At 25.0% G+C, this 27,403-nt stretch overlaps 1 protein-coding gene across 1 annotated transcript; it reads left to right on the top strand.

The window, feature by feature from the left end:
- The first annotated feature begins 378 nt into the window (after window positions 1-378).
- LOC129974890 (beta-galactosidase-like) lies at window positions 379-26,849 on the top strand. The gene is made up of 15 exons (XM_056087666.1): window positions 379-678; window positions 1,489-1,655; window positions 1,948-2,098; window positions 2,313-2,376; window positions 4,679-4,773; window positions 7,037-7,214; window positions 7,977-8,157; window positions 10,700-10,740; window positions 12,553-12,671; window positions 13,834-13,908; window positions 15,568-15,651; window positions 15,892-15,999; window positions 18,570-18,704; window positions 20,932-21,153; window positions 24,952-26,849. Exons 1-15 carry the CDS (start codon window positions 631-633, stop codon window positions 25,168-25,170), a joined length of 1,887 nt encoding a protein of 628 aa, XP_055943641.1. The 5' UTR covers window positions 379-630; the 3' UTR covers window positions 25,171-26,849.
- Window positions 26,850-27,403: the final 554 nt, after the last annotated feature.

Here is a 27,403-nt window from a genome sequence, read left to right on the forward strand (position 1 = left end):
TTTATTTATTACTTTTTTGTTATACGCCTGGTCTTTCGAAATAAATAAGATTTATTTTGCTTTTCGAAAATTGAAGAACTTGGGAATTTTAATGAGGAGCTAGCTTCTCCGATGAGATGACTCTACAGATTGATATGATGCAATTTCAACCGATTTTCCCAATGCATGAGGATCGTACATTTTGAGACTTTTGATATTTAACAATGACATATGATTTTGAGAATTGTCAGGGACTTTTGTAATTTAATAATGACATAATATACTTTCTGTGAGAAAAGGTGTAAGCTCAAAATGTTCTCTGATGAAAATGTCAAAGTTATTAAATGATAAATAATTTGGCAACATCAGAAGCACTTTAGTTTCGGTATCTGACTCTCGAATTTGAATTTCGATCATGATCGTGATGTTTACATTAAAGGCAGACTTCTCTTTCAGATAGCAGGGTTAGAAGGTGTGTTGCTTAGATTAAAAATTGATTATTATTTTGCTTCGTAACCCTTATTCAATATTTTATCATCAGAGATAAACGAAATCGAAGTGATAACATTCTAAAAGTTCAATCATTTGTTATTGTTTTGACATTCCGTGGTTTTTCAGTTTCCAAGTGTCTACGAACTTCTGCATGAAATTATGAATCTGTATACACTCATTTTGTGTTTTCTGTTTGTTGCGAAAACGGTTGGTATATTATAGATCAATATTTTCTTTAAATCTCTTATCGTCGATTTTTCATTAGATGTATCATTTCTTGTTCCCAGAATTAAATATGAAATATTTTTACTCTTTTTTTATAAATGACCTGAATCACCTTGCATTGATATAATCAGAACACCTATTCTCTACACAGTGCTTTTAACAATGCATTATGTAAATGAAACGTATTTAGACTTCTTTAAAAAGTATAAATAAATCTACAGATAGAAACCATTTTTCTGTCGCCGTTGGGTATACATATATGTTACATCTGCAGATTTTTTTTTTTTGTGTGTGGTGTGTGTGGATTCCAAAATTAATTTGTTCAAATGAACATGAATGACAATTCTATAGGTCAGAACAAGATCTTGAATGTATATGTATCTTTTTATAATTTACAAAAATATTATCTGGTTATACAATTATATTTAATAACGTTTTCTTTCCTTCATAAAATTCCTTTTTGTTCTTTAAAATTAACAAACAGGTCTTGCATTGTTCATTTCTGAAAAAAAAAAAATATTTATGTATCAAGGATAAAATAGGTCCTTTTCTCAAAATATGGATTGCAATTTTTAAAACTGTGGGAACAATTTCTCTATTTATTTTTTAAATTTGTTTTAAGACTAATATTTTCATTTTAATCTTAGTCTAAATATTATATTCAATCATTTATTTTAAAAGATAGTCTAATTTATCATTCACAGAATAATTCAGATCTAATATTCATTTCCACTTTACAAATTTATGCTTTTCATTTTATTTAATTATTATTTTTTTGTATTTGTCTTTTAGGTGTTCACAAGATCATTTACTGTTGACTATAAACAAAACACTTTCTTAAAAGATGGGAAACCATTTAGATACATGTCTGGTTCGATTCATTACTTCCGCGTACCAAATCAGTTTTGGTATGACAGATTGTACAAGATGAAAATGGCTGGTCTCAATGCTATACAGACGTAAGTATTAATAGCAGATTTAAATTCATTCTTCTATTAGTCCAACTATTCAAAAATAGTTGAACTAATAAAAGAATAAATTTAAATCCATGAATTTATTCCCTAGAACAAAGATTATGCATAATAATTAGTTCTGTATGCATAAGAATTCTTAATATTTTGCTTTTAATTATTTTCAGATTTTGTTTTACATGTAAAACTTATGTTTTACCATATAGGATAGCTTTTTCTAAATGCACATATTTTCATTTTAAACTATTTTGTCTCATATTTGTATAAAAAAACATTTCAGATATGTTGAATGGAACCATCATGAACCAGAACCTGGTGAATATAATTTTAAAGGTGATTATGATTTACCAAAATTTTTAAAGACGGCTCATGATTTAGGATTAGTTGTTATTTTGAGATCTGGACCTTTCATTGATGCTGAACGAGATATGGTAAGACAGAAAATTTTCATTGTTTTTTCTGGTTATTTTAATTTTTTGAAGTAATAAATTGTATTCACTTTTTAAAATACTTAATTTGTTTGTTTTATTAAACTGTTTTGCAGCAATAATTCTTCATGGATATGACAATTTTAATATTAATATTTCATGTTTTTATTCTGTAACAAACATTTTTTTTTGTCTTAATGTATTATTAAAATTTCAGGGTGGTCTACCTTACTGGCTTCTTAGAAATAATCCTGATATAAAATTAAGATCATTTGATCCAAGTAAGTCATTTAATATTGAAATGAAACCATTAATATTTTATATCAGTAATATTTTTTTGGTTATTGATGTCTTTAGAAAGTATTTCTAATAGAAGAATTGTGTTTGAATCTCTGGTATATGTTTATTAACCTATAAGAATTTACATCCTATAGCACTTAAAATATAAAATGATATTAAGTTCAATTTTAGTGACATGAGTAATATATATATATGGGGAAAAAAATACTAATTTCCATTGTAGTGACATGAGAAAAATATCTTTAAAAAATACTAATTTCCATTGTAGTGACATGAGAAAAATATCTTTAAAAAATACTAATTTTTCATTATAGTAATATGAATGCATTCCATTTTTTCAAGAAATTTAAGAAACATTCCTTTTTTTATTCTTTGAAATGTAACTTAAAGTGTGCTTTAACTACCTGCTTCCTGGGCATCCTCATACCAATTTCTTTTGATTTTACTGATTGAAAATGTTATTGATAAGAGAATAACAGTGTTTTACTATTTCAATCATTACAAGAGAGTAAAATATTTATGAAAATTACTTGTTCAGGTTTGACAGACAAGTCAATGTTGCATCAATTGAAGAGTTAATTTGCTTGCGCATAAGAAATATGACTCAGACACAGAATGTGAGATGAAATCTGTTAATAAAATTTTTGTTTTGACTGTGAACAATTGTAATCATTTTTGTGGAAAGAAAACAAGACAAAATGGTTGAAAGTCTAGCCTAGACTAAATAAGCATTTTAGCCAAGAATATAGTATTAAAACTCTCTGGAAACACCAAAATATCTAAAAGTTCTTAAAATTCTCTAAATGCCTGATTGCTTTTTAATGAAATAATTATTTTTTACAATCAAATCAAATGGGCAGTTAATATCATTACATTTCTCTTCAGAAGTTACAATCACCTAAATTAAACAATGTTTTTTAAGTAAGTTTTTTTTATCAGCAATTTGTGATAAAATATTTTCTAATAAAGTATGTATTGAGAACTTTTTGTCATTAAATAATAAACTTTTTTAAATGTAGTTTCTTTCTTTTGTGTCACATGTATATTTGATCTTGTTTTTAAGGATTTAAGAATTACTGTGTAAATCACATAAATTTGTTATATCTGTTTTTAAAGCTTATGTCAAAAAGTTTACATTTTTTTATATTAAGTATCTTTACTGAATGATGTCATTACTTAGAAAGGCTAACATACTGAAAATATTCTTTATTATATATTAATTTTGAAGGAATATAAGTTATTATTTTAGTTTTGTGATAAAAATTATAAAAATTAATATTAAAAAATGAGCCAGTTTTGTGTGTGTGTGTTTTGCTGTCATTACAAATATTAGAAACAATATGATATTTAGATTTCTGGTTCAGTACTGTTATACTTGCATAAATTATGATATTTGTTTAATTTTACTGCCCCTGCAATAAAGCCCCCCTCTCCCCCAATGCAAACTATCACCAACTAGGAGATCTTGACATAAGTTGAAAATTTGCCATTTAAACTAGGGAATGTAATCCTCTTGATGAAATTTTGGCACATATATATAATGAAGCTCAGGTGTTCTTTATATAATCTAAAAATTGCCAAGTAAACCCATTATCTTGGCATAATCTGAAAATTACTAGTAAATCCAAGAACTATAAAAATAAACAAACACCTAAATTATTTTTAAGAATTTCAATATAACTGTCATCATACTAACTGTGATTGTCTATCTGAAATGTTTTTTGCTGTCTTTCTAATAATTAAGAATTTTTTTAAAGACCTATAATTATAATTATAAATTCCTCATTTAGTTAGTCATTATATACATTTTATGGGGAATGTAATTGTTTGCAGAGTAATTGCACAAGAGTTTGAGGAATTATTCAATTCAATGGACTATTAGAGAATATATTGAATAATATAAAATATTTGTTCAGGTTTTTATCTTAAAAATGAACTTTCATATTCTGGATTTTATTTGAAGTACTTTTTTTTAATGATAATATTTTTGATCTTTGAAAGGTGAATTCTAAATTCATTGTTTTTATTTTCATCATGTGCTATGAATAATATCTAATGCATCTGCATAACTTCTTTATTGTCCTACTTATTAAACCATCCGATTTTACTTCAGTTTTTATTTGGTACTGTAAAACTAATTTAATATGAACTTAGAATCAATGGAAACAATTTGTATGTTAGAAACTTATTATATCATCATGATAATAATAGTATATAGATAGTTTGCAGATTATTTTTGTAGTAAAAGTAGATCCATTCTTTATAATTATATTTCAATTTCAGCTTACATCAAGTATGTTGATAGATGGTATAAAATATTGCTCCCACTAATTGAACCATACTTATACAATAATGGAGGCCCAATAATAACTCTTCAGGTAATATTTGATGTTACAAAAATATATTTTAATACTTTTTTAATAATATTTATCTATGTTTCTTATATAATAAAAAAAAGGTACTTTTTGTTAGTAGAACTGCAAGTAAATTTCTGCCAATTTTAAGAAATAATTTTCTAAATCTTTGTGAATCTGGATACTGGCCAACCTTTTGATGTGATTATCATTGAAAACCTGTTAACAGAAAAATGCCTAAAAATCTGCAGTATTCCTGCTAGTTTTTTAAAAACTTCAAATCTCTTTTACTGTATCCATCAATTTAGCCACCCAGACGGTTGCGTAGTTCCACTAACAGCAATACTGTGACAGCTTCACTGTATTATTTGCCTTGGTAACCATTTTATTTCAGAGTATTGGTGACTTGGCATGCTTAGAAATATAAAAAAGCACATGTTTGTAGATTTCATTTTTTTAATTACTATTATTCTAATTTAAAATATGTTAATGTCATGTTTCATATACTTTTAAATTTGATTTATGTTCATTAATATATCTGCTATTCAGAATTCTTTTTTAATCTTTGTTTGCTGAAGTGCAGCATTATAAAAAAAGCAGTTATTAATTTCAGTTAATTTTATAACTGAGGTCGAACATATTCTTTGAAAGAAGCATGTTTTTATTGAATGTATTCTGGGATACTATATTATTATGAAATTTCACATTTACTGAATACAGCTATAAAATTTCAAGTTTTTTTTTTTTTTAATTTCTCCTTAAATACTTTCCTATGCTGCTCTTTGCACCCGCCTTTTGTATGTGCAGAAAAATTTTAATCTTGCATCTGTCTCTTATATTAAGAAATGAAAAAGCATCTTTTGTAATTTGCTGTGAAATCACATAGATTTTGGAGCAACCACTCATTATTTTTTTAGTTTTCTAATTCCTTTGTATATTTACAAGTGTTCTATTTTATACTTATATTGCTTTAAGATTCTAATATGAAAGAAAGTTAAAATCTGTGTTTTTATTTTAATTGTTGATTTGTGCAAAATCATTTAGCTCCATCTTTAAATGTATTTTTGTTCTTATATATATGCACATAGATAAACTAAAAATATGAAAGACTTCTTTAAGATTTATTTGAAATTGTTACTTAAAGTTGTTATAAACAGCAGTAATAAAAGATACCAACTTTTTGAATAAATCACTTACAAACCCATGACTTTTTCTTTTTTTTTTAACTTATTCATCACTTTGTTCTAGGTTGTTGCTCATACATTTTATCTAATTGGCAATATTTTCACCCTCTTGGTGACAAACTTAAAAATCATAGTCTTTTTTTTTTTATTATTATTTTTATTTTAGCTTATGCGCAGATTTTATGTTTTGGGTATATTTTTGAGGGAAACATGCAGTCTGCACTTATTCACAGATATGCTTTAATTCGTAAATATGATACTTTTAATATTGTGATAATCTTTTTAAAAAATGCTGGAAATTAGAATCCATATAAAAAAATATATCTGTTTACGCTTATTTTCCTGAATAATTATTTGCTTGACAAATGCAAAGCATATAATTCAGTTTTCATGCAGACATAATAAGTGAGTTTGATGGTATGAGTGCATATATGATTTTCAGAACTTTATTCAAAATTATTTAGCTACAGACATAACCTGAATCACTTTATTTCATATAAATATATATTTAACACATAATTTTTGAAGCAGAGTCATGGCCGAAGACAGAAGAGATACTTTGAATTTTTAACTTCACTTTATTTCCATCCCATGATTTTTTTATACAAACAGAAGTGACGAGCACAACACAGAATGACTCAATATGAAATGAGGAAAAGCTCATGAAAATTTTATCCCTGTGAATATATACTGTGAGATTCTGATATTGATTCTTTGTACATGTCGGATGAGGTAAGGGAATTATACGGATCTTTTAAAAGGATGTCTTATTTCAACAAAATTTTTATCTCTTCACTTGGAGAGTGGGAATCGCTGGCGAAAGCATTTCTACAAAGCATCAATTGAATTAATTAAAGAGAAAAAGTGAAATGGGATCAGGAAATAAGAGAATATTTTATAATGAAGTTAATATGTGCTGAATTGAGCTCAAAATTAGGAAATTATTTGTTTAAATTAATGTTAAAATATCATTACACACACACACATATATAAAGTAATAATTTTAGTTTTTATTAGATATTCTTTTGTTTAATTTTTTTGTTTAACATACTAAAAGTTTACTTCTAAAAAGTTCTTTCTTTAATAATTTAAATATTCCATAGATAGAAAATGAATATGGAAGCATTGGTTGTGATGCCCAATATAAATCTCACTTAAGAGATCTTGTCAGGAAGACACTGAAAACAGATGTTGTTTTATTTACAACTGATGGATCAAGCAGTAGTGTACTCTCTTGTGGTAAGACTGATGAAGTGCTGTCCACCATTGATTTTGGAACAGGTACTTTTGAAATGTTTTAAGGACTTTTTTTTTTCCAATTTTTCTGTTTTATATGTCTGTTTTAAAATTTGATTCAAAGAGAATAATTATATGATTGAGATTTCTTTTTTATATTAAAAAATTATTACTGGATTTGTTTTATGTGGGGTTTTCTTAAACTCTTTATATTACATTGCATAATTACAATGATATAAGACAACACATGTTGCTCATCAGGGATAATACAGGGGGGGGAATTAAAATGCTGCATTTTTTTAAAAATTCTTTGTTGATGTTTCTCTCTTTCTTTTGCTATTTTAGAATTATTTTAGAATGTTATTTCCCATTAAATTGAAACTTTCCATGTATTGCATACAATAATTTTGCTTATTTTTCTAAAAAAATATTCTCATGATTTATAAAAACTTTCACTTTTTTTTTTTTTTCAATTTATTCCAATATTTTTTTGATAAATGAAGCATAATTGTTTGAAAATTTACTCTGTGTATTAATACAGGCTAAAGATTTAAAATTTTTGTTTGTTCTCTTTCAGATGCTAAAATATTTTAAAATAATTTTTCTTTAGGAATAAATATAACTATATTAATTCAAAATTATTGAATGAGAATTATATCCATATCTTTAATCTATAAATAGAGTATTCTTTTAAAAAATAACTTTCATAATTTCTTTTGTTTTGATTGCATGTTTTAAAAAATGTTAAAAAATTTATATAATGCATTTTTTATCATGCACTTATTTTATTTGGAAAATACATTTTAGGAGTTAATGTGACTTATAATTTTGAGATGCTCCGATGGACTCAAGCATCTGGACCATTGGTTAATTCTGAATTTTATCCTGGTTGGTTGGATCACTGGGGACAACCACATGCACAAGTTAGTTCTGAATCTATAGTAGAAACATTGACAGATATGCTGCATGCAAATGCTTCTGTGAATGTGTAAGTATACTATTAATTTATTGAAATTTTTACCATTTTCACAAATGATTCAATTTTTATTATTCATTTGTTAAAATTAGATTCTTTAAAATTTAGATTTCCTTTAGATTTTCTAATTAATGCATAATTCATAATGTAAAATGAAATAGTGGTATTAAAAAATGAACCTAAAAGAGTATGTACTATGTAGTTAACTAATAGATATATTCTCTTGAGGGAAGCCTATGACCCTTAGAGAGCGCATCCTCAGGTGTCAAAGAAGAGAATGCCTCCATTGGATTTTCCTTTTGGTTGTAGAAGGGAAATAAAATACCTTTCATGGACCAACAGGCAGGAGTCCAAACTTTGAGGCTCTGGTACCACTTTTTCCATGGATAGTACAATCTATATAATAAACATGTTAAATGAATTCTTTGTTACATTTTCTAATTAATGCATAATTCATAATGTAAAATGAAATAATGGTATTAAAACATGAACCTAAAAGAGTTAAACAAGAGTTTTTCTGCAGTGTCTTTTCCAAACTGATAAAATTAGACAAAAGCTTAAAAAAAATGTCATTTTAATGAATTATGATTCCTATGTATTAAAAATGTTAACAATATTAATTTAGGAAAAACTGATATTTTAAGTATGGAACAATCGGAAAATATTAAATAATGAATTGGTTTTAGAATCTTTATAGTCTAGTTTCAAATATTCTGGATTATATTTAATAATTTTGAACAGTAGAAGAAAGTACTTGTTCACATATATAAATATCCTTTTTCTTTAAGTTTCTCCCATTTTATATACATAATTGTAACGGTACATGAATTTAAACTTAGTGAAAACTAACTAACTTAGTGAAAAAAAAGTTAGATAAAAGTTAGTGAAGTAAAACTTGTTCATGAGACTATTCCAAATTGTCATATTTGAGAGATATTTTCTTGAAATGTTGAATTAAATTCAACTAGCTACTGGCTTTAGTCATTTAATTTAATTTAAAATCTTAAATAAAATATTAAATAATGAATTTTATTATTTAGAAATTGAAGATTATTTTGAAGCTTTATATTATTTTGAAATAAAAATAATAATAAATATTATGTTATACAGCATTTATTGCAATAATCCATTTTTATGATAAGCATATATCAATGAAATTCAGTTTTCATTGTTTGGTATAATAACATTGTTTTAGATTGATTTATTACAATAGATATTGAGATTATGTCCATAATGTAATAACCTTTTTTTTCATGCTTTTCTTTCATTTTAAATAAATTTGCTAGAAAATGCACGTCTTAATTTTATTCAATATTGTTGAATTATATTCAGTTCAGTTTATTATATTTTGATTGTTATACTATTTGATTTAAAATTGTAGTTAAATCATTATATATAAAATGTATTTGCTTTTTTTTTTTTTTTTTTTTTTTTTTGTTCTTTCTATTTCTAGCAGGAAAAAAAGAAAATCTTTAGAGTCATAGAACATAATACAAATATTCTATTTATTTTTTTCTGACATTTTACTCTTTAAGAATTAAATTTGCTATTATAGTTTTTAAAATATTTATATTTTAAACCTCTATTACAGTATACACAACAATTTTTATGATGCTAAATACTTTTTATGAAAAATCTGATGAATACTGTGTGAAAAATTTGTTTATTCCATTGAAATACAACAGAATCTCTTTAGAAATGTATTTCATATTTCATTTTTATATTAGTTTTTAAAACTAGATTATAAATTTATTCAATCTATAGATTTTAAATTCTAATCAGACTGATTAATATTTTATCAAATGAATGACATACTTACATATATATATATATATATATCTAAAAATAAATAATGCACTGTTCTTTCAGGAAAATTTATTTTATAATTGGACGCAATTTATTCAAATGTGCATATTTTGAGAAATAGTTGTGCATAAAATAATTACAATTGTTTTCATAAAATGTCAAATGTGACAAAGTTCCAATTTTTAAATACTACAAAGTTTCTACTTTAAATCCAAAAAAGTTTCAAAATTAACTATCTCATCTTATTGTGTCTTATACAATATGGATAGTTGGGTTTTGAAATGCATTGCTTCTCACTCTTAGGTAAAGTTTGATATGAGCTAAATGGTAATTTATTTTTAATTGTGTTACTGTGTACTATTATACTTTGATTTTAAATTTGGGGTTTTAACTTTTTTTTATTGAATGTAGTAAGCTTAGTTTTTTAATAATAAATGCTGTTTTAAATGTGAACAGAAATTTAGATAATAAACTGCATCAAGCTTCATATGAATGTAGCAATTTCATGATTAAAAATTTCAAATTGCTTGTTAAAATAATTTTGAGTAGCTTTTCCATTCTTTTCTATACTTCTAACAGGTATATTTATCTACTAATAGTTTTTATTGTTCATGTAATTTTTTTTAAAGTCAGATATTGCTTGAATGTTTCATTATTGATTTTTTTTTTTTTTTATTTCAGTGTTAACTTTGAGTCAAATCACAACTTTTAATGTCAAATGAATAACTTTTTATATTTTTTTATTTAGGTATATGTTTCATGGTGGTACATCTTTTGGATTTACTGCTGGTATGATTACTTTATAGTTAATATTCTTATTATTATAGTTTTATATTACTAAATATTGCTTGGGGTGAAATTTTTATTTCATTTTAATATTGAAAAGTTAACCGTTTAATTAAGTTATCACAAAAACTTGCTTATATTTGAGTGTTTGTTATCAAAATCATTCTAACTGTATGAATTTACTTATAAATACTGAAAAATCCTATTATGATATTTCAAGCAATATCTATTATTAAATTACTTATAACTTAACAAATAATGGTGTGTTCGGTTAATAACTCTTAATTTCGTTGCTTTATTGTTCTGGAAGCAGGTATTTCTTCACAGTATTAACTATTATGTCAATTTGTTACTAGGACATTATTTGTCAATACACAGTTGATATGTAACTGATTTCGTGTTAGCATAATGTTATATATTGTGTGGTAAACATATCTAGTTTTATGCTAAATAAAAAGCATTGTTTTTCTTGGTCAATCAATAAAAAAATGTGAATGCAAGCATTGTATCTTTGTGGAAACTCATGGTAACAATGCTCTAATGCAAGATATGAGTGTGTGTTGATTTAGACAATTCGAAAGTAGCAATTCCACCCCTTTGCATTTAATGGAATCAGGAGAGTGTGGTTACCATGGCCTTCTATAATCATGAATACTGCCCACTACTATCTGATGAATTTGAACCATGCATTAGTTGCAAAACATTCAAATTAAGCTGCAAAACAGGGAAAAGGGATTTTGCTACAAGACAATGCCTCATCCACACTGCAAAAGATGGTCTGGGATATCCTATTTACACATGACTGGGAACTTTAATATGTGTTTACAACATAGAATTTCAAACAATAATTTTAGCAGCTTGTATTTCAATCTGTATTGATCATTAAAAGTATGAAATCTTTAAAAAAAAAATAACTATTGAAAACTTCAAAAGAGTCTTAAATTGAGAAAAAAATTTTTTAGTATTAATTGGGTAAAATAAATCTTATTTAAATATCTCTCCTTCCAATTGTAGGATATTTAGAATTTTATTGTTAAACAAATTTCAAATGATACTATGTTATTTGCTAGTACAACACTGTGCATACCAAAAAGGAACAAAATTCTTGATTAAAATTTGTAACTGTTTAATTAATTTCATGAAATATTAATTAACTTCAGTTTCATAAAAATTCGCTAAAACTTTCCTTGTGCTTCACAGTATTTTTAAGAAAAGCTTGATTAAAATTTATTTATTAATTTAAATATATATTTAGAATTAAAAAATGGGATTTCAAGTTTATTTATATCAATAAATAAACTTGACGCAATACTTTTAATACTGCCATACTTTTAATAATAATACAAAATTAATGGTATTAACAGGTTCTAAGCAATTATTGTCTTTTTTTTAAATACAGCATGCTTTCCAAATTAAACTATGAGTTTTAGGGAACATAAAATTTTAACTTTTGATTAATATAATAACCTCTCTTCTATACATCCACCATTCTGATTTATTCTTCCCTATTTAAATCTTTTATTTTTATTACTAAATTTGAGGTCTAATTTTTAAATAGTTATTTATTTTACCAAGACAGTAAACTGAAGCCCAAATTTAGATTATTTTTATATGTATTTTTTAATTTCCTTGAAATGTATTTGTTATTTAAGTTACTTACTTTCATTCAAGAATGAAATATTTAATTTGTCACTAAATTTCACCATATGAACAAGAGTAATAATTTAAAAAAAATTAATTTATATAAAATAAATTTCAATATAAGCGTCTTCTATGGTAATTCATAATTATTTTTATCATATATAATTTTCATAGGTTCAAACCTTGGAAGTACATTCCAAGCTTGTCCAACAAGTTATGATTATGATGCTCCTTTAAGTGAAGCTGGAGATCCCACACCCAAATACTATGCAATGCGTGAAGCTATTGGTAAAGTAAGTACAGGAAATTTATTCCTAGGCCATGTAGAAAAATTGCAGAATAAATGATTTTAAAAAAAAATTTTTATCATAATTTTAAATTATATTGCCATTGTTTTTTATGTCACTTTTATTTTATTTTACCTTTAAACTGCAGTGAATAAAAGCACTACTTTCAGAAGAGTAATTAGAAAATGAAAATTCATTAAAATAATATCTCAATATAAAGATTAATCTTAACAATTAAAAAAAATTGTTAAGTTCTCTTGTAATTTTTGCATGTTTTATGCTAAACTAAATTATATTATTGTATTCAAAACTTAGTTTCTTTTATGTTTTTAATGTAATGCCATCATTGTATCAAATTAATAGTTTTATTATGTAAGCTGAAAATTTTAATTTAATATGCGAGTAATTACAGTAAGTTTTGTTTTCAGAGAATATATTCGACTAACATTTTATAAACAATCCTTTTTAATTTTGCAATAATTGTTTCATAATAAAAAAGTAAATTAAATTTTAATGTTTTTTTTAGAATTGTTTTTAAGTGCCAAAGAATTAAAACATTTCTGTTTGAAGCATCAAAAATTGGATATTCATTTGCCAATTTACTAGATTCTCATTAATTAGGAATCAGTCTTTTCATATTACCCTAATTTTTCTTGAAATACAAATTTACATGGTAAATATATATATCTTCAATAAAACTGTAAAATGAAGGGAAATTGATATATAGATGCACTAACAATTTTAAATATTACATCTTATTATACTGAGTCATACACTGTTATTTTATAGGATATTATTATATTTATGAATATTCATCTTACTCTGCATGGTTCAATGGTTATTGCATTATCCATTAAATTCATATCATTTAACTTTTTAAGTAGATAGCCCATATTAAATTTTTATATTTCTCTCTATATATATTTGTGTGTGTAGAATAGAGGGTGTGTTTTTTTTATTGCAAGATTGACTTTAATTTATATTTATTTTCATAAATGTGGTATACATTTGTTTTCATATTCTATTTTTATATTAAACTTGATGACAACCTTCAAATTAACTTTCTTAAACATTACATGTATTTCTAAAAAAATTCAAAGTGATAAAAATGTAGAAACTTGCAGTATATTAAATATGCATTTATATCATTGCTTATTATTTTTGCCAGTTCTTCCCATTGCCTGCTGGACCTGTACCACAACCTGCTCCCAAAATGAAGTTACCACCTATAACCATGAAAAAAGTAAGCATTAATTATATGGCTTTTGTGCATTTTGAGAAATTAAATCTATATAACTAATTAATAGTTTCTTTTCATACAAAATTATAGTTTTTATTATTATGCCTATGAAAAGTAATTATATAATATTTCAAACCAGTCTTCTGTTCTGATTGAATTTAAATATTTTCTGATTGAATGTTGAATTTTGTTAGATTATTCAACTTTTATTTACATTTTACTTTCTTGGCGAAATTCATTATGAATCTCCTCTTTTAAAGGTGTTCAATTTCATTTCACATTTCAGCAAATAAACTGAATCAACATTTTAATAAATTAATGTTTTAGTAAGGGAAAAAATATATTTATTTAATATGTAAATCATATAAAAATTGGTAAAGGTGATAAAATTCTTGAAGAATTAGCTATAATTATATTTTAAACAATTTCCTTTCTTGAAAATAAAAGCATTTAGTTATTATTATTAATTATAAAGAAATAATGAATGTTAAATAAATACAATAATAAAAATTATTAATTTATGACACTTGTCTAGTGAAATATAATAGCTGTTTAAATGAAAAACCGTAATATTGTTTGTTATAAATATGTAATTAATTTTTTTTGTTTAGTAATTATTTTAATAATTCAGTGTAAACACTATTGTTATTTTAATATTTAATAATTCATTTCATTTGTGTTTTTTTATAAATTCATTTGTTTGGCAACTAGATTAATAACATTTTTTAGTTTCCCTGCCTGCAGGTCCTCCAACCCTGGGCAGAAGTGTAGTAATGTGTCTCAGAAACCTGCCATTATTTATGATTCTCCTCCATTCAATCTCCCTAAAGTCGGCTTTTCTTTTCGTTATTATTATTATTATTTTTTTAAAAAATTTAGTTCAAAGGAAAAAAATTCTTGTTCAGTGTAATTGTCATGAAAGACAACTCATACTCAGTTAGCTACAAGGTGCATTAAGACTATATAAACTGTTCCAAACATGATCTTAATATATTTAAAAATAATCATAAAAAATTATAAATTTTGTTAAAATTTAGGTTTTTTTAGTTTGTGTAATTGAGCTATATTTAATTGGAAAGCTTTTTTTATTTTTTTATTGCTGGGGCAGGCCTTTTTTCAAAGCTTTCTGTAACTTCATTTATTTAAAAACAGCTCTAATTATGTTATAACGTGGAATTTTTAAAAAAGAAATTAACATTGTTTCTTTTCCTTAGAAATAACATTAAGCCTAAGAGCAAAGCAAATTATTCATAAAATTATTTTCAAGAATTCATTTTGTAAGTCAAAAATATTCAAATAAGAATTCAAGTGATCAAGATTTTGAAAGGAAATTTCGTGTACATATCGATGGCAGCAAGGGAAGCCATATATCAATAAAAATCCTTATTGAATGTGTATGAGTAGTTGTTATTTGTTATGTACATCATTGTAATTTTAAAGCCATGGAAATCGCAGGCTTTTATTAATCCTCTTTTTTATAGGTGCAGATTTGTAATATTAAAGTAATTTGGTCATAGTAGTTTAGGTAGAATGCTATGGTTTTGAGATTTCAAAATTTCAAAAATTTTATGTCAGTAATTAAATAAAATAAATGTACTTATTTCTGTGTATGTAATGTATTAGAAGGATCTTCTTTAATATTTACTGTTCATTTTTTTCCAGTACATGTCTTTGTGGGAATTTATCTCAAAAACCAGCAGCTCAGTGTTCTCAACTTATCCTCTTTCATTTGAAGATCTTTCTCATGTAAGAATTTTTAAAAAATCAAATTATAAATTTTGATCACTTATAAAATTTATTAGCACTTTAAAATAATATTATTTAACTAACACTTTAGAGTTTAAAACTATTTATAAATTCTACTCATCATATTTATACAGAGACCATATGAAATCTTTTGAAATGTACCTTTGTTTTTATAACTTTTTCTGCAGTTGTGTTGAAAGTTATTTTATATATATGATTCACTGTCATTACTCATTCTAGCCATTTGGATTTGTCTTATATGAAACCACTGTTACGTTCCAAACACCTGATCCAGCAATTCTTACTGTGAAAGGCATTGCTGATCGAGCTCATGTTTATGTAAATAGGGTAAGGAAAATTAGTTTTTTAATTTTTTGCTTGCGAATTCAAAAGCAGTAATTTTTATTTACCATGCAATGCATTCTACATTTTAATATATGATTTAAGATTGTTTGAATCGTGTTTTAGTTAGTGACATTCTTATTAGCTTTTTTTTTTTTTTTTTTCCCTATATAAATTCATTTATGCAATTCTGAGTCAACTATTATTGTGTAAATTTTGTGTTCCCTATTTTAAATGAGACCCATTCAGTGATTTTCTTTAGTTCAAAATTGAATTAACTTCAAAATATATATAACTGACTTTGTATTATGTTAAAAATAACACACCATGGAAAGTTGAAATATTTTGTGATATTGTAAGAAAATAAATAACATCACAAAGTATGCATACACATTGGAGTTGGTTCCTAATTGTTTTTACCACGTTTATATATTGATTTTATAATTTCCAAGTTCTGAACTCATATTAAGGGGTCCGACTACGTTAAAAACACTGGTTTTCGACTACATTGGCGAATTCTTCTTTTATTATTATTTCTTGTAGTTCAGGCTTTCCTCTTTCCAAAATAGTATTTTCTAGGAAAAGGAAGGTCTGATCTATCATCCAGGATAATTTGAAACAATTTTTTAGCTAAAATATTTCTTTAACTTCAATTTTCTTAAACTTTAATTTTTATAAAAATTTTCCACCGTTAACATGATATCTCAAAAACTAATAGAGGTATTTACATAAAAATTTCAGCGTGTGTTTTAAATACTGTGAGCAATGAAATGAACCAAAAGTTTTATTGTTGGTGAAATACTTTTTTTATTTATAGGTGTTTTTAGAAAAATTAAGTTGTAAATTTATGGAAAAAATGTATATATACGTACATTTTTACCCATAATTTCTTTGCATCTCAAAATGTTTCTTAGATTTTGGTTCATTTCATTCATCATTATATTCTATAACTTGTGTACAAAGAAAAATAGGATAGCTGCATTACAATTTTGTGTAGAGTGTTAGCCGTTTAGGTTAAATTTCATTAAAATTTACTACACATTTTCCTATTTCTCAAAATATATTATATTTCCAAATAATTTTTTTGTATATATAGTGTTTATAATTGACAATACATCTAAAAACCATAAATAGTTTTTAAAAAATCCACTTTTTCAAAAATATTGCTTCGAACGTAGTCGGCTACTTAAGTTATATATAAGGTTTAAATGCTTTTTGTGTGTATTTTTTGAATGCAAAATGTTAAAAAAAAAATTATAAAAGTAATTGTATTCATGTAGATATAATTTTACGAAATGGAAAAAAAAATTGCACACATTTATGGATTTTATACAAATTTTAATGAAATTTTGTAGATGATTTTTTTAAAACACATTTTCAGGGTTTTGAAATTTTGTGCATTTATGTTTCCTCAATGGCAATGAAATATTTTAATATTTTTCAGATCTTGTTAATGGATTAATTTAGTGAAGTATTTGCTCTATATATTCATGCTACCTCTATTGAATTTGAAAAAAAAAATTCCAATATTATATAATAATTAAAATGATGAATTATTTACCAAAACTAAGGAGTAAAAAAATAATGAATATATATATATATATATATATATATATATATATATATATATATATATATATATATTAGTGTTATTTAAGAAGAAAGTTTTCAAAATTATTTTTAATAAATTTATTCTAAAATTTTTTTTTAAAGTTGAAACAATTCTTACAAAGATAAATATTTTGATTAAATATTATTCTAATGTAGATTTTAAATTAAGAAACTTTTCAGTTTCAAATCTGTAATCTATCTCTTTCTAATTATGAGAGTATCATTTTCATAACTAGAAATCTCTATGATTTCTAGTTTTAAAAATGATTAATTAAAATCCTATTTGAATTTATTATTGAAGATGTTATAAAGTTCTCAAATAAAAATATTTCCGTATATAAGAAGTGGATACTTATATTCTAATATGTAGTAAATAACCTGAAGTAGGATAGTGTTAAAAATTAATTTATTTAAAAATGAAATATTTTTTGTTAAAGATGAAACTTTTGATAAAGCTGGAATTTTATACCAGTTCATTTATTTTCATGTTGTTACATATAAAATTGGAATTTTATTATTGTTTAAAATAAAATTGTATTTCTGTTTATATTTTTTAAATGTTTCTTTTTTTCATGTCTTCATTTTCCCATTAATTTGATTCATCTTCTGTTTTTAAAGCAATTAAACAGTTTTTATATCTCGTTTGCATGTTTCTCATCATGTGCCATGAAACTATTACCGCTTTTAAATGGAGTCTAGGAAAGTGACATTGTACTTATTATTTTGCATGATGATTTTATTAGTCTTCATCTTAAGTTAAAATCAGTTAATTTATATCTACTGTAGTATGGAATCAAATTATCTTTGCTAAAAAATATACTTCCTTTTGTAAACTGTCTATAATTTAAATTTATTAGTTTTGCAGGAATTTGAAGGGGAAAAAAACTTGTCATTTTTTAAATCAATAAACTGTTTTTAAAAAGATTCGTAGTGTAAGTTGAGTTTTTGAGTATGATATTTTTTAGGTGTTGCAAGGCATTTTGAGTCGAGAGCAAAAAACAGAAAGTATTCCTATTAAAGTTCTAGAAGGTCAGAAAATTGAAATTCTGGTGGAAAATCAAGGACGTATTTGTTCTGGTTACTACATTAATGATAGAAAGGTAATGTTCATATAATATCATATTCCTTCTGTGTAATTTGTTATTACATTTTCATTACTGGTAGTATGGTTTTGGTTCAGTTAAAATCCAAAATTGCCATTTGTTCCCACAAAAATCTTTACTATGCCATAAATTTTGAAGGAAAAATAAGGCTTTCATTTTTGCATTTATATTAATCCAACAATGTCAATCTAGTATGAGCATACATTAGCAGAACTAACGGATAATAGTAAGTATTTATTCTGATGAGACAACTTCATATTGTTGTGTCACATTTTGGTAACAAACTTTTAATGTGAAATATCTAAGTTATCACAGCTATGGCTGTTGAACATTTGATTGCCTCCAAACTTGGCTGTCACTAAAATGACCACTGTAGTAAATATTCTGAAGAGTGTTGTCTCACAATTAAAAATGTCTATTTAAGATATTTAAGAACTTTTCTGCAAAGACATATTGTAGTTATTGCAGTACTTCACCTGAATAGAATAATATTAATGACACCCATTTAGAAACATTTCTAGTTACAAGAAAAAAATAAAAGATATTGTACTTATGGCTGGATAGTTTCACCTTTTTTAAGCATTATTAATAAATGATTATGCAAAAAGTGGCAATTTATATTCATGGAAGCTTGTCCTATATCTTCCATTAAAAGAGGAAATTATCACAAAAGATTATTCTAGCCTTTTAGGTTTTTTTAAAAAAAATAAAAGTCAATAATGCATGTTTAAATGAATATTTGGCAGTGAAACCCAATTTATCATCAAGAATGATGCAGTTTCTGGAAAAAGGATCCTATTACTATTATCATAATGCCCATGAAACTCATTTATAAGATTCAGAGCTCAGTGCTGAAAACTGCTTCATATAATTGATGTATATGCAATGGCATTATAACAGCACTTCACTAATATTCTTGTAAATTATTTATATCTCTTTTATGATATTATGTGTGCAGATTTTTATTCATTTATGATAGCACATGCCCACTATAAGCTAAAGTACTGAAGAAATTATAAGGAGAGAATATTAAAATGCATGACATAGTTTTTTTTTTTTTTTCCAGTTTTATGAACTAAAGCTGATAGAGTATTTCTGAATGCTCGTGGTAAATGTCTTCTTCAAAAAAAACTCCGATCTCTATTATGTAGGAATTTAAAATTTCCATAAGAGACATATGATACAAAATCACTGATCTTTTTTTAAAGTAGAGCATGAATAACAATGACCAATATGCATCAATGTCCTAGGAGGTCATACTCTTTGTTGAAAAAGCCTGTGTCCTTATTTTATTCAAGCATTTCTTTATGTTTGTGTAAAATCACTAAAGGAGTATATTTAATTTTTCCAGATTTTGTTTATATGCAGGTTTACTATTGGTGATACAACATTTATGAAGAAAAAACACACATGCCGCAGGTCATACTGTTGGACCTAAAGTTATCAGATATTTGGCATGTTGTTTATTATTGACTAGTAAATGCTCATTGAAAAAGGTTTTTCAAAATTTTAATTATATTTTTAACTAAAACTTAATTAAGATTTTAACTTTTTTCTTCAATAACTTGAGAGCATATAGTTGAAAAAAAGAACATTTTTCAATACCTTAAAATTCTAAAAATAGGTTCTTCTAAAAATAAGCAAGTAATATTGTTTCTCTGATCTTTATTAATTCCTAAATATGTTTTAAAGTATATTTTACAATACTTTTCATTGTTTTAATTACTTGTTTTATACTTATGTGCATTGCTACAATATTTAAAGAATTTTTTTTGTGTGTGTATGTATACAATTTGTTTATGATATATATTAAAAGAAAATATAAAGATAGAAGAAGGAGACATAAAATTTTATTACTCTACAATGTTTTGGACTAGAAGTTCAAATATCTTCTAAATTTTGACTTAATAAAATAACTGCTGTGTGAGAATGATGATAAAATAGCAATGAGGTTTAAGAATGTTTGAGACAAGGATTACCACAAAGCTTTATTACTTTAAATTTGTCATTAAGCAATTTTTGATGATGGGAACTGTCATATATTAAATATATTCCTTTTAAATATAATGAAAAGTTTTTCGTTTATAAGCTTGCAGTTTTTTTTCTCTTCCCTTTAGTTAAATTTTAAATAAAGGTTTTAATTAGGCCAGTTTAAAATTTCTCAACATTTATCTGTTACATTTATTATTCTTCATGTTTTGATATGTTACTTGTTATTTCATAGGGAATATTCCAGAATGTCACTCTGGGCTCTCAGATGCTTGTTAATTGGACAATGACCCCCATTGTAATGGATTCTGATTCTATAGAACAGATAGGAGGGTGGAAAAATAATATGAAAAAAGAGAATCCAGTATCAGTGCCATCTATATACATTGGATCATTCACAATTTCAAATAAAACTAAAATTTTAGATTCATTTCTTAGACTGGATGGATGGCATAAGGTATGTGAACAACGTTTCACTTCTCAAAGCTAACAATACTTTCTTGAGAAAAAAGTTCGTCGTATTATTTTTCTAAAGTCAATAAATTTTTTTAATAATAAATTTATAGAAGAGTAACTAAATTAAAAAAATATTATATGATGTGTCAATTTTCGTAAATATTTAGTGCTTAGTAGTGGATTGTGAGTTAAAATTTGCTTTCAAACCAAATGTTATCTTCATAATTCTTTAATGACCTTTCAAGCAAAGTACAAAAATCGCCAAAATATTTCTGTTAAAATGTTATCTACTTTCATTCAGAAGAATGTGCTTTGTTTATTATAAAGACTTAATCGAAATCAACACAATCAAAAAAGTTGTTCTTAAAACTCTTACAGGCAGCTTGAATATGCAATTCCTTTTAATCTCTGAATAGTATGAATTTTCAGTGCTTCAGGTGAGAATGAAGGTCCAAAAGAATTTCTTTCATACTTGAAAGAGAAACTAGGTTGTTTCTGTATTCTGAAATTTCAAAGTTCTGACACTATTAGGAATTGGAGGATTAATTTGCAACTTAAATTATTCAGAATTTGTCTGAAATAAGATAATATGAGTTCAAATATGGAAATAATATTTTACTATTAAATATTTGTTTAAAAAATGAAAATTCAATATTGTCAAAATCTGTAAATAAAAATGCAGTAAATCCATGATTTAACTGAATTCAAAACAATGAACTTCATATTTAATAGACGTAATTTAACCAAGATATATTATTAGGATGTAACATTTAATGAAAAAGCAACTGATATTGAAGAGTTTTTTTTTCTTTCCTTAACCATTTTTATACTGTTCCAAAAAATGGTGTACATTGGAAAAGTACAACAAACTAGGTAGTAGAAAATAACACATAAAACACAGTTAACAAAAACAGTCTAGATGTAGGCAAAGAAATATACTTGTAGAAAGTAACAACACACAAACACCAAATCTCTAAGTGAAATACAAAACAAAATTATCAATAGCTTCCATTTCTCTCTACAAGCAAACTTCAGAAAGATTGGTTCATATGATGGCTTTAACATTATATAGTCTCGTGACAGGGCTCAATATCACATAAAATTCACCTGAAGAATCTCCAGATATTGGTTCTTTCAAAATAGATATAGAACTATAATTCTTTCATTTTCTCATTTATGTAAAAAAAAGTCAGGTTTATTGACTTATAATCTATTAAGAATTACAGATGCTTCTATTTATAAAACTTATTTATATTACTATTTATAAAATATCATTTTGACATATTGTTTATAAAATGTGACATGCATGATTAAAAAGCATGCAAAACACTCCAATGTGTAATTGCAGCTACTAAAATTGGTAAACTGTTATTATACCTTGTAAGCAATTTCTTATCAAGAATAAGTAAGTTAAGTAATTTGTATTGGATATTTCATTAAAAATTAATCGCAGTTTGAATGTTTTTCCTCTGAAATATATTATCATACAAAAAATAATTTCTTCATCACTTTAAAATTAAGAATAAAAGTTAACTTTTCAATTATATCAGTCTATAATATTTTTCTTTAATTTTAATGAATTTTTGAAAATATTTTATTTTATAGCAATATTTTCTACTGTTTTTTACTGGATTTATACACCTCAATGGGGTATATTAATGACATTTTTGCATTCACTTTATTGCTACAATATAATAAAGAGTAAATTTTAAAAATAATGTAAAGATAAACAAGACAGTTCTCAAACATTGTCATTCTATGATATTTCAGACTAACTGTTCGAATTAGCTTTTTTGTTGTTGTTGTTAGAATTATAGTATATACAAAATGAATATTTTATATTTACATCATGGAATAAAATATCTTATATTACTTTGAATATTTATTCATTGCAAGATTTTTTATGAACATCTACCCCCTTCCTCTTCCAATTAATCTTTAAAAATTTGTTTGTTTGATCTGGTAGTCATATCTTTTCATTCAACTTGAAAAATTCTTAGATTTTTTTTCTATTCTTATCACTAGTGCAGGAACAGATTTCATTAATTATAGTATAGTTAATGAAATATATTATTTCAATTAAGAATTGAACAAGGTATATAGGATCTCTTTGGATTGTTCAGCATGTGGTGAGACAAAGTGCCGAGAGAAAAGTATTTATTCTGCAGGGTGAGCACAATAATAGGTTGTTTTTGAAATAATAACACAATTTTTTAAATTTAACAAGAAAAAAATATGGACAAATTAACATTTGTGATAATATTGCCTTTAATAATATTCATGTTCTGAATATACTTTTCCATGTTATATCCATTTTCATTCCTACATTGGAAAATCATTAACTCCTTCTAAATAGAATGGTGCAGATTTTTTTTTACTAGCCTAACCCTTTTCACTTTTTTTGGAGAATGTATCTCACTTTGATCACTAGCTGGTTTAATTTTCTTTAATGAACTTTTTAGTACAGTTATTAATTCAACATCAAATAGTTTTAAGGAACAAATAAAGAATCATTTTTGTGAATTTTGAATCTGTGACAAAACTCATGCTGGGCTACAGTAATGAATAATCCATTCCTCACAAAATAGAGCTATGGGGAGGAGCTGTTCTAATGTTCATGCCTATATCATGCCAATGGAATACTCTGATAGGAATACCGAACCCTCTCTCCATAGCTGAGCCTTGCATTGTTCTAAGAATATACAGTGTATCTGCCTGTCCTCATAGAATTTAGCTCATATATTATGTTTGATGGTAGAAAAAGGAAATGTTACTCATGCATATTGGTGCTTTATTATGTAAAAAGTATTAGCCTCTGGTTAGAGTTGAAAGTATTTTGGTTGTATGCCCATGAAGCTACAAATTTCATTTTTGAATGATAATTATTAATACTATTTGAAGAAGTGACCTGCTTTACATGTTTTTTTTTTTTTTTTGAAAGTATGACTTCATTCTTAAAAGCAAATATTGTTGTTCATTATACCTGTGATATCAGAAATGTTTTATTTATTTTTTTATGGTTCCAAGTATTTCAGAATGGAATTTATTAATTATTTGTTCTTTTTTTTTAAACAAAATCTAAAGTGGATATGTATTTGACCAGTTATTAAATCAAAATGTAAATAAGGTACCTTTAATTTTGGCTAAAGATACCTGAATCTTAATATAATGCATTATCTAGGGAAACTGATAATTTTTTACACAAAATATTGAATGCTTGCTGAAATATTAAATGCTTGCTTCTACTTTTGGGATAACATCTTTATTAGTGAGTATACAAGTTATTTTTGGGGGAAATACTACTCCGATTCTATCACTAATTCTTTTTATCTTTAATAAATGCATCAAGACTTTCTTATTGAGAGTAATATATGAATTTTTGTAATAGAAAATTATTTTTAGTGTGTGTTTCATTTATTTCTTTTAAATAAGAATTTTAAATTTTTAAAAAGATAAGTATTTTAAAATTTAAGTCAGTCTTTTTAATATAATCTTTAATAATATTTATATCTTGATAGAATTTAATGGATAATAATGAAATTTTACAAATATTATACCTATATTTGCTTTTTATTGTACTTAACCTGCAAAATTTTCTTTACCAGAACATAAAATCTGTCTATATAAGGATTTTCTGTCACTCTGTTTTGTTAACTAATCAATTTTGCTATTATTTGACAAACTACCTTTTTTTTTTTTACCAATCTGCAGTTACTTTAAAAAGTTGGCATATATGTATATCTACTTCATTTTCTGATTTTAGAAATATATTTTATATATATATTTTTATTTATTGCAGGGTGTTGCTTTTCTCAACAATTTCAACTTAGGGAGATACTGGCCTATTGTAGGACCTCAAGTAACTCTGTATGCACCCAGTATTTATTTCCAGGCTAGCCCTACTGTGAATCAGATCACTTTGATAGAATTCGAAAATTCGCCATGTGGCAACAAAGATACCTGCACTGTTCAATTCGTAGATACTCCTGTTGTCAATGGTACTACACCACTATACTAGCCTTCATCGTTATATTGAAATGTCTTTGTATTATTTTCAATTTGTTGGTTAATGGTTTTTTTACTATAGGTATTCAATTCAAAAATGTTTTTAAGAGCTATTTTTTTTCTATTAATGATATGTTAGAATTGTTTGATTTAAATTAATTTAAGAAAAGAAATTAGTTAACCTAAATAGATTAAGTGATTCAGTTAAAAATTAATACATCAGGACATTTCATTATGGTTTGTGTTAAGAAATAATTAAGGTTTGATTTCATCAAAAAATTTGGCAAGAATTTTTCTGATCTTTTCTTCAACATTAGTTGCTGGCACAACTATCTAAAAATAATAAATATAATTAGTTTTTTTTTGTTAAAATCACTTTATGTGATAAAAATGTTTGCAAATATTTTTTGTGGCTTATGAAGTTATTAAGAGATGGCAGCTTTAATCAGAGTAGTAAAATAATTTGCCATGGACATTTATAAATTTTTGAATTTAGTGACAAATATATAGTCTTAAAAAAAGTTTGATGAATGTATTTCATGTTTTCTTTTATATGGTTAATTTATGTGCATGACATAAATTTCAAAGAAAAATATCACGTTATATGAAATGTAATTATTTGCAATATTATGTTTGAAATTATTTTTTTATATATTGTATTATTTTATTTTTTATATGCCATTTAGTTTGTTAGCATCAAAGCACAGGAACTTCATTCATTTATTTAATTTATCTTTGAAATGCAGGCATCTGATTGTCATATTATTAAGTTTATTTTTGAATCAGAAAAATTTCTATCAATAATATATTGATAAATTATTTATTTATAATTAATTTATGAAATTAAAAATAAAATTTAATTATGAAATTGGTAATAATTATTATTTATAATTATTACCAATTAATTATAAATTATTTATTTATAATTAAACAATGAAAAGAAATTTTATTTTTATAATGAATTGGTAAATAATGTCATTTTTAAAAAAAATCAGGACAGTTTTATATCTCTTTGTGAACTGACATTGAAAATCTAATTTTAAAAATATCAAAATTTTTGGAAAATCTGAATATATTTTTTAAAAAATCGAATGTTTTAACTGTGCATGGCAATTAACTACAACTGGCATATGCTGTGGTGTGTTATATTCTTTTTCTTTTTAAAGATATGCAGTGGATTTCAGATTTAAATCACTACAGTGTCTTTTACATATATTTAATCAGAATGGATTTATTGCATAGAAATTCCTGTTTAATATAAATATAATTCAAAAAATTCTATAAATAATGATTGATTGAATAATGCTGGTTTATTACCCAAAGTGTCTGATTTCATTGAGTAAACTTAATTATGTTGAGGATAATTTTTTAAAAAATCTGTAAATGAATCAAATAGACAAATTAACATTTTTGAACATTCTTTTCACTGCCAGTTGAATCACTAATATTTTCATAAATTGTGTTTCATTATAATGGGTGAAATATTAAGCACCATTTGTGCCTTTTAGCTGAAGAAAAACAAACTGAACTATGCATATTATTCGGATTCATATTTTTGCTATGTATTATTTTTCTTAAATTAAGTGTCTACTGTATATGTGTGTGAAATATTTTTACCACAAAGTTATTTTTGTTTTGTGATTTTAAACAAGATTTATGAAATTGTTGCATGGTGAATAAATTGTATAATTATGAAAATCTTGTTTGTCTCTAATATTTTATTTTCTTTTTTTAATATGAAACGATGGAATACTACCATAAAGTCCTTTCTTATTTCATTAACTTTTGGACGCCGATAGCTATGATCATAAAAGTAATAGCTGGATGAGTAGTAATGAAATTTATACTAATCGATAAGATTGCTTAAAGCACCGTTCTCTTACAAAATCGGACGACAGCATACCGAACTAGTAAACTATGAGATATAAGAAAAAAGTGAATCACAAAAATTGCAGAACAGTATCCATTTAGTTTGAGGAGACATATTTCGACTGCGAATGCTTGGGATAATGCTTGTTATTTCTTACAATTGGCAAAACCATAAGATCACGAAACGCATCAGAAAAGTGTTCGTTGATAGCTACAATATACATTTTAACCCTAAATTGAACCTCAATTTTAAAATTTTATAGTTCGTCAGTGACAAGCTATCTATCTCACACATTTATTATACTGAATCTAAAGTCTTGCAATAATATCGGAAAGTTTTCTTTGAGTCAAGTTCTCAGGAGATATCCAATGGAATA

The sequence above is a fragment of the Argiope bruennichi genome, chromosome 7 (assembly GCF_947563725.1).
Source record: "Argiope bruennichi chromosome 7, qqArgBrue1.1, whole genome shotgun sequence".
NCBI classification, from domain to species: Eukaryota; Metazoa; Arthropoda; class Arachnida; order Araneae; family Araneidae; genus Argiope; species Argiope bruennichi.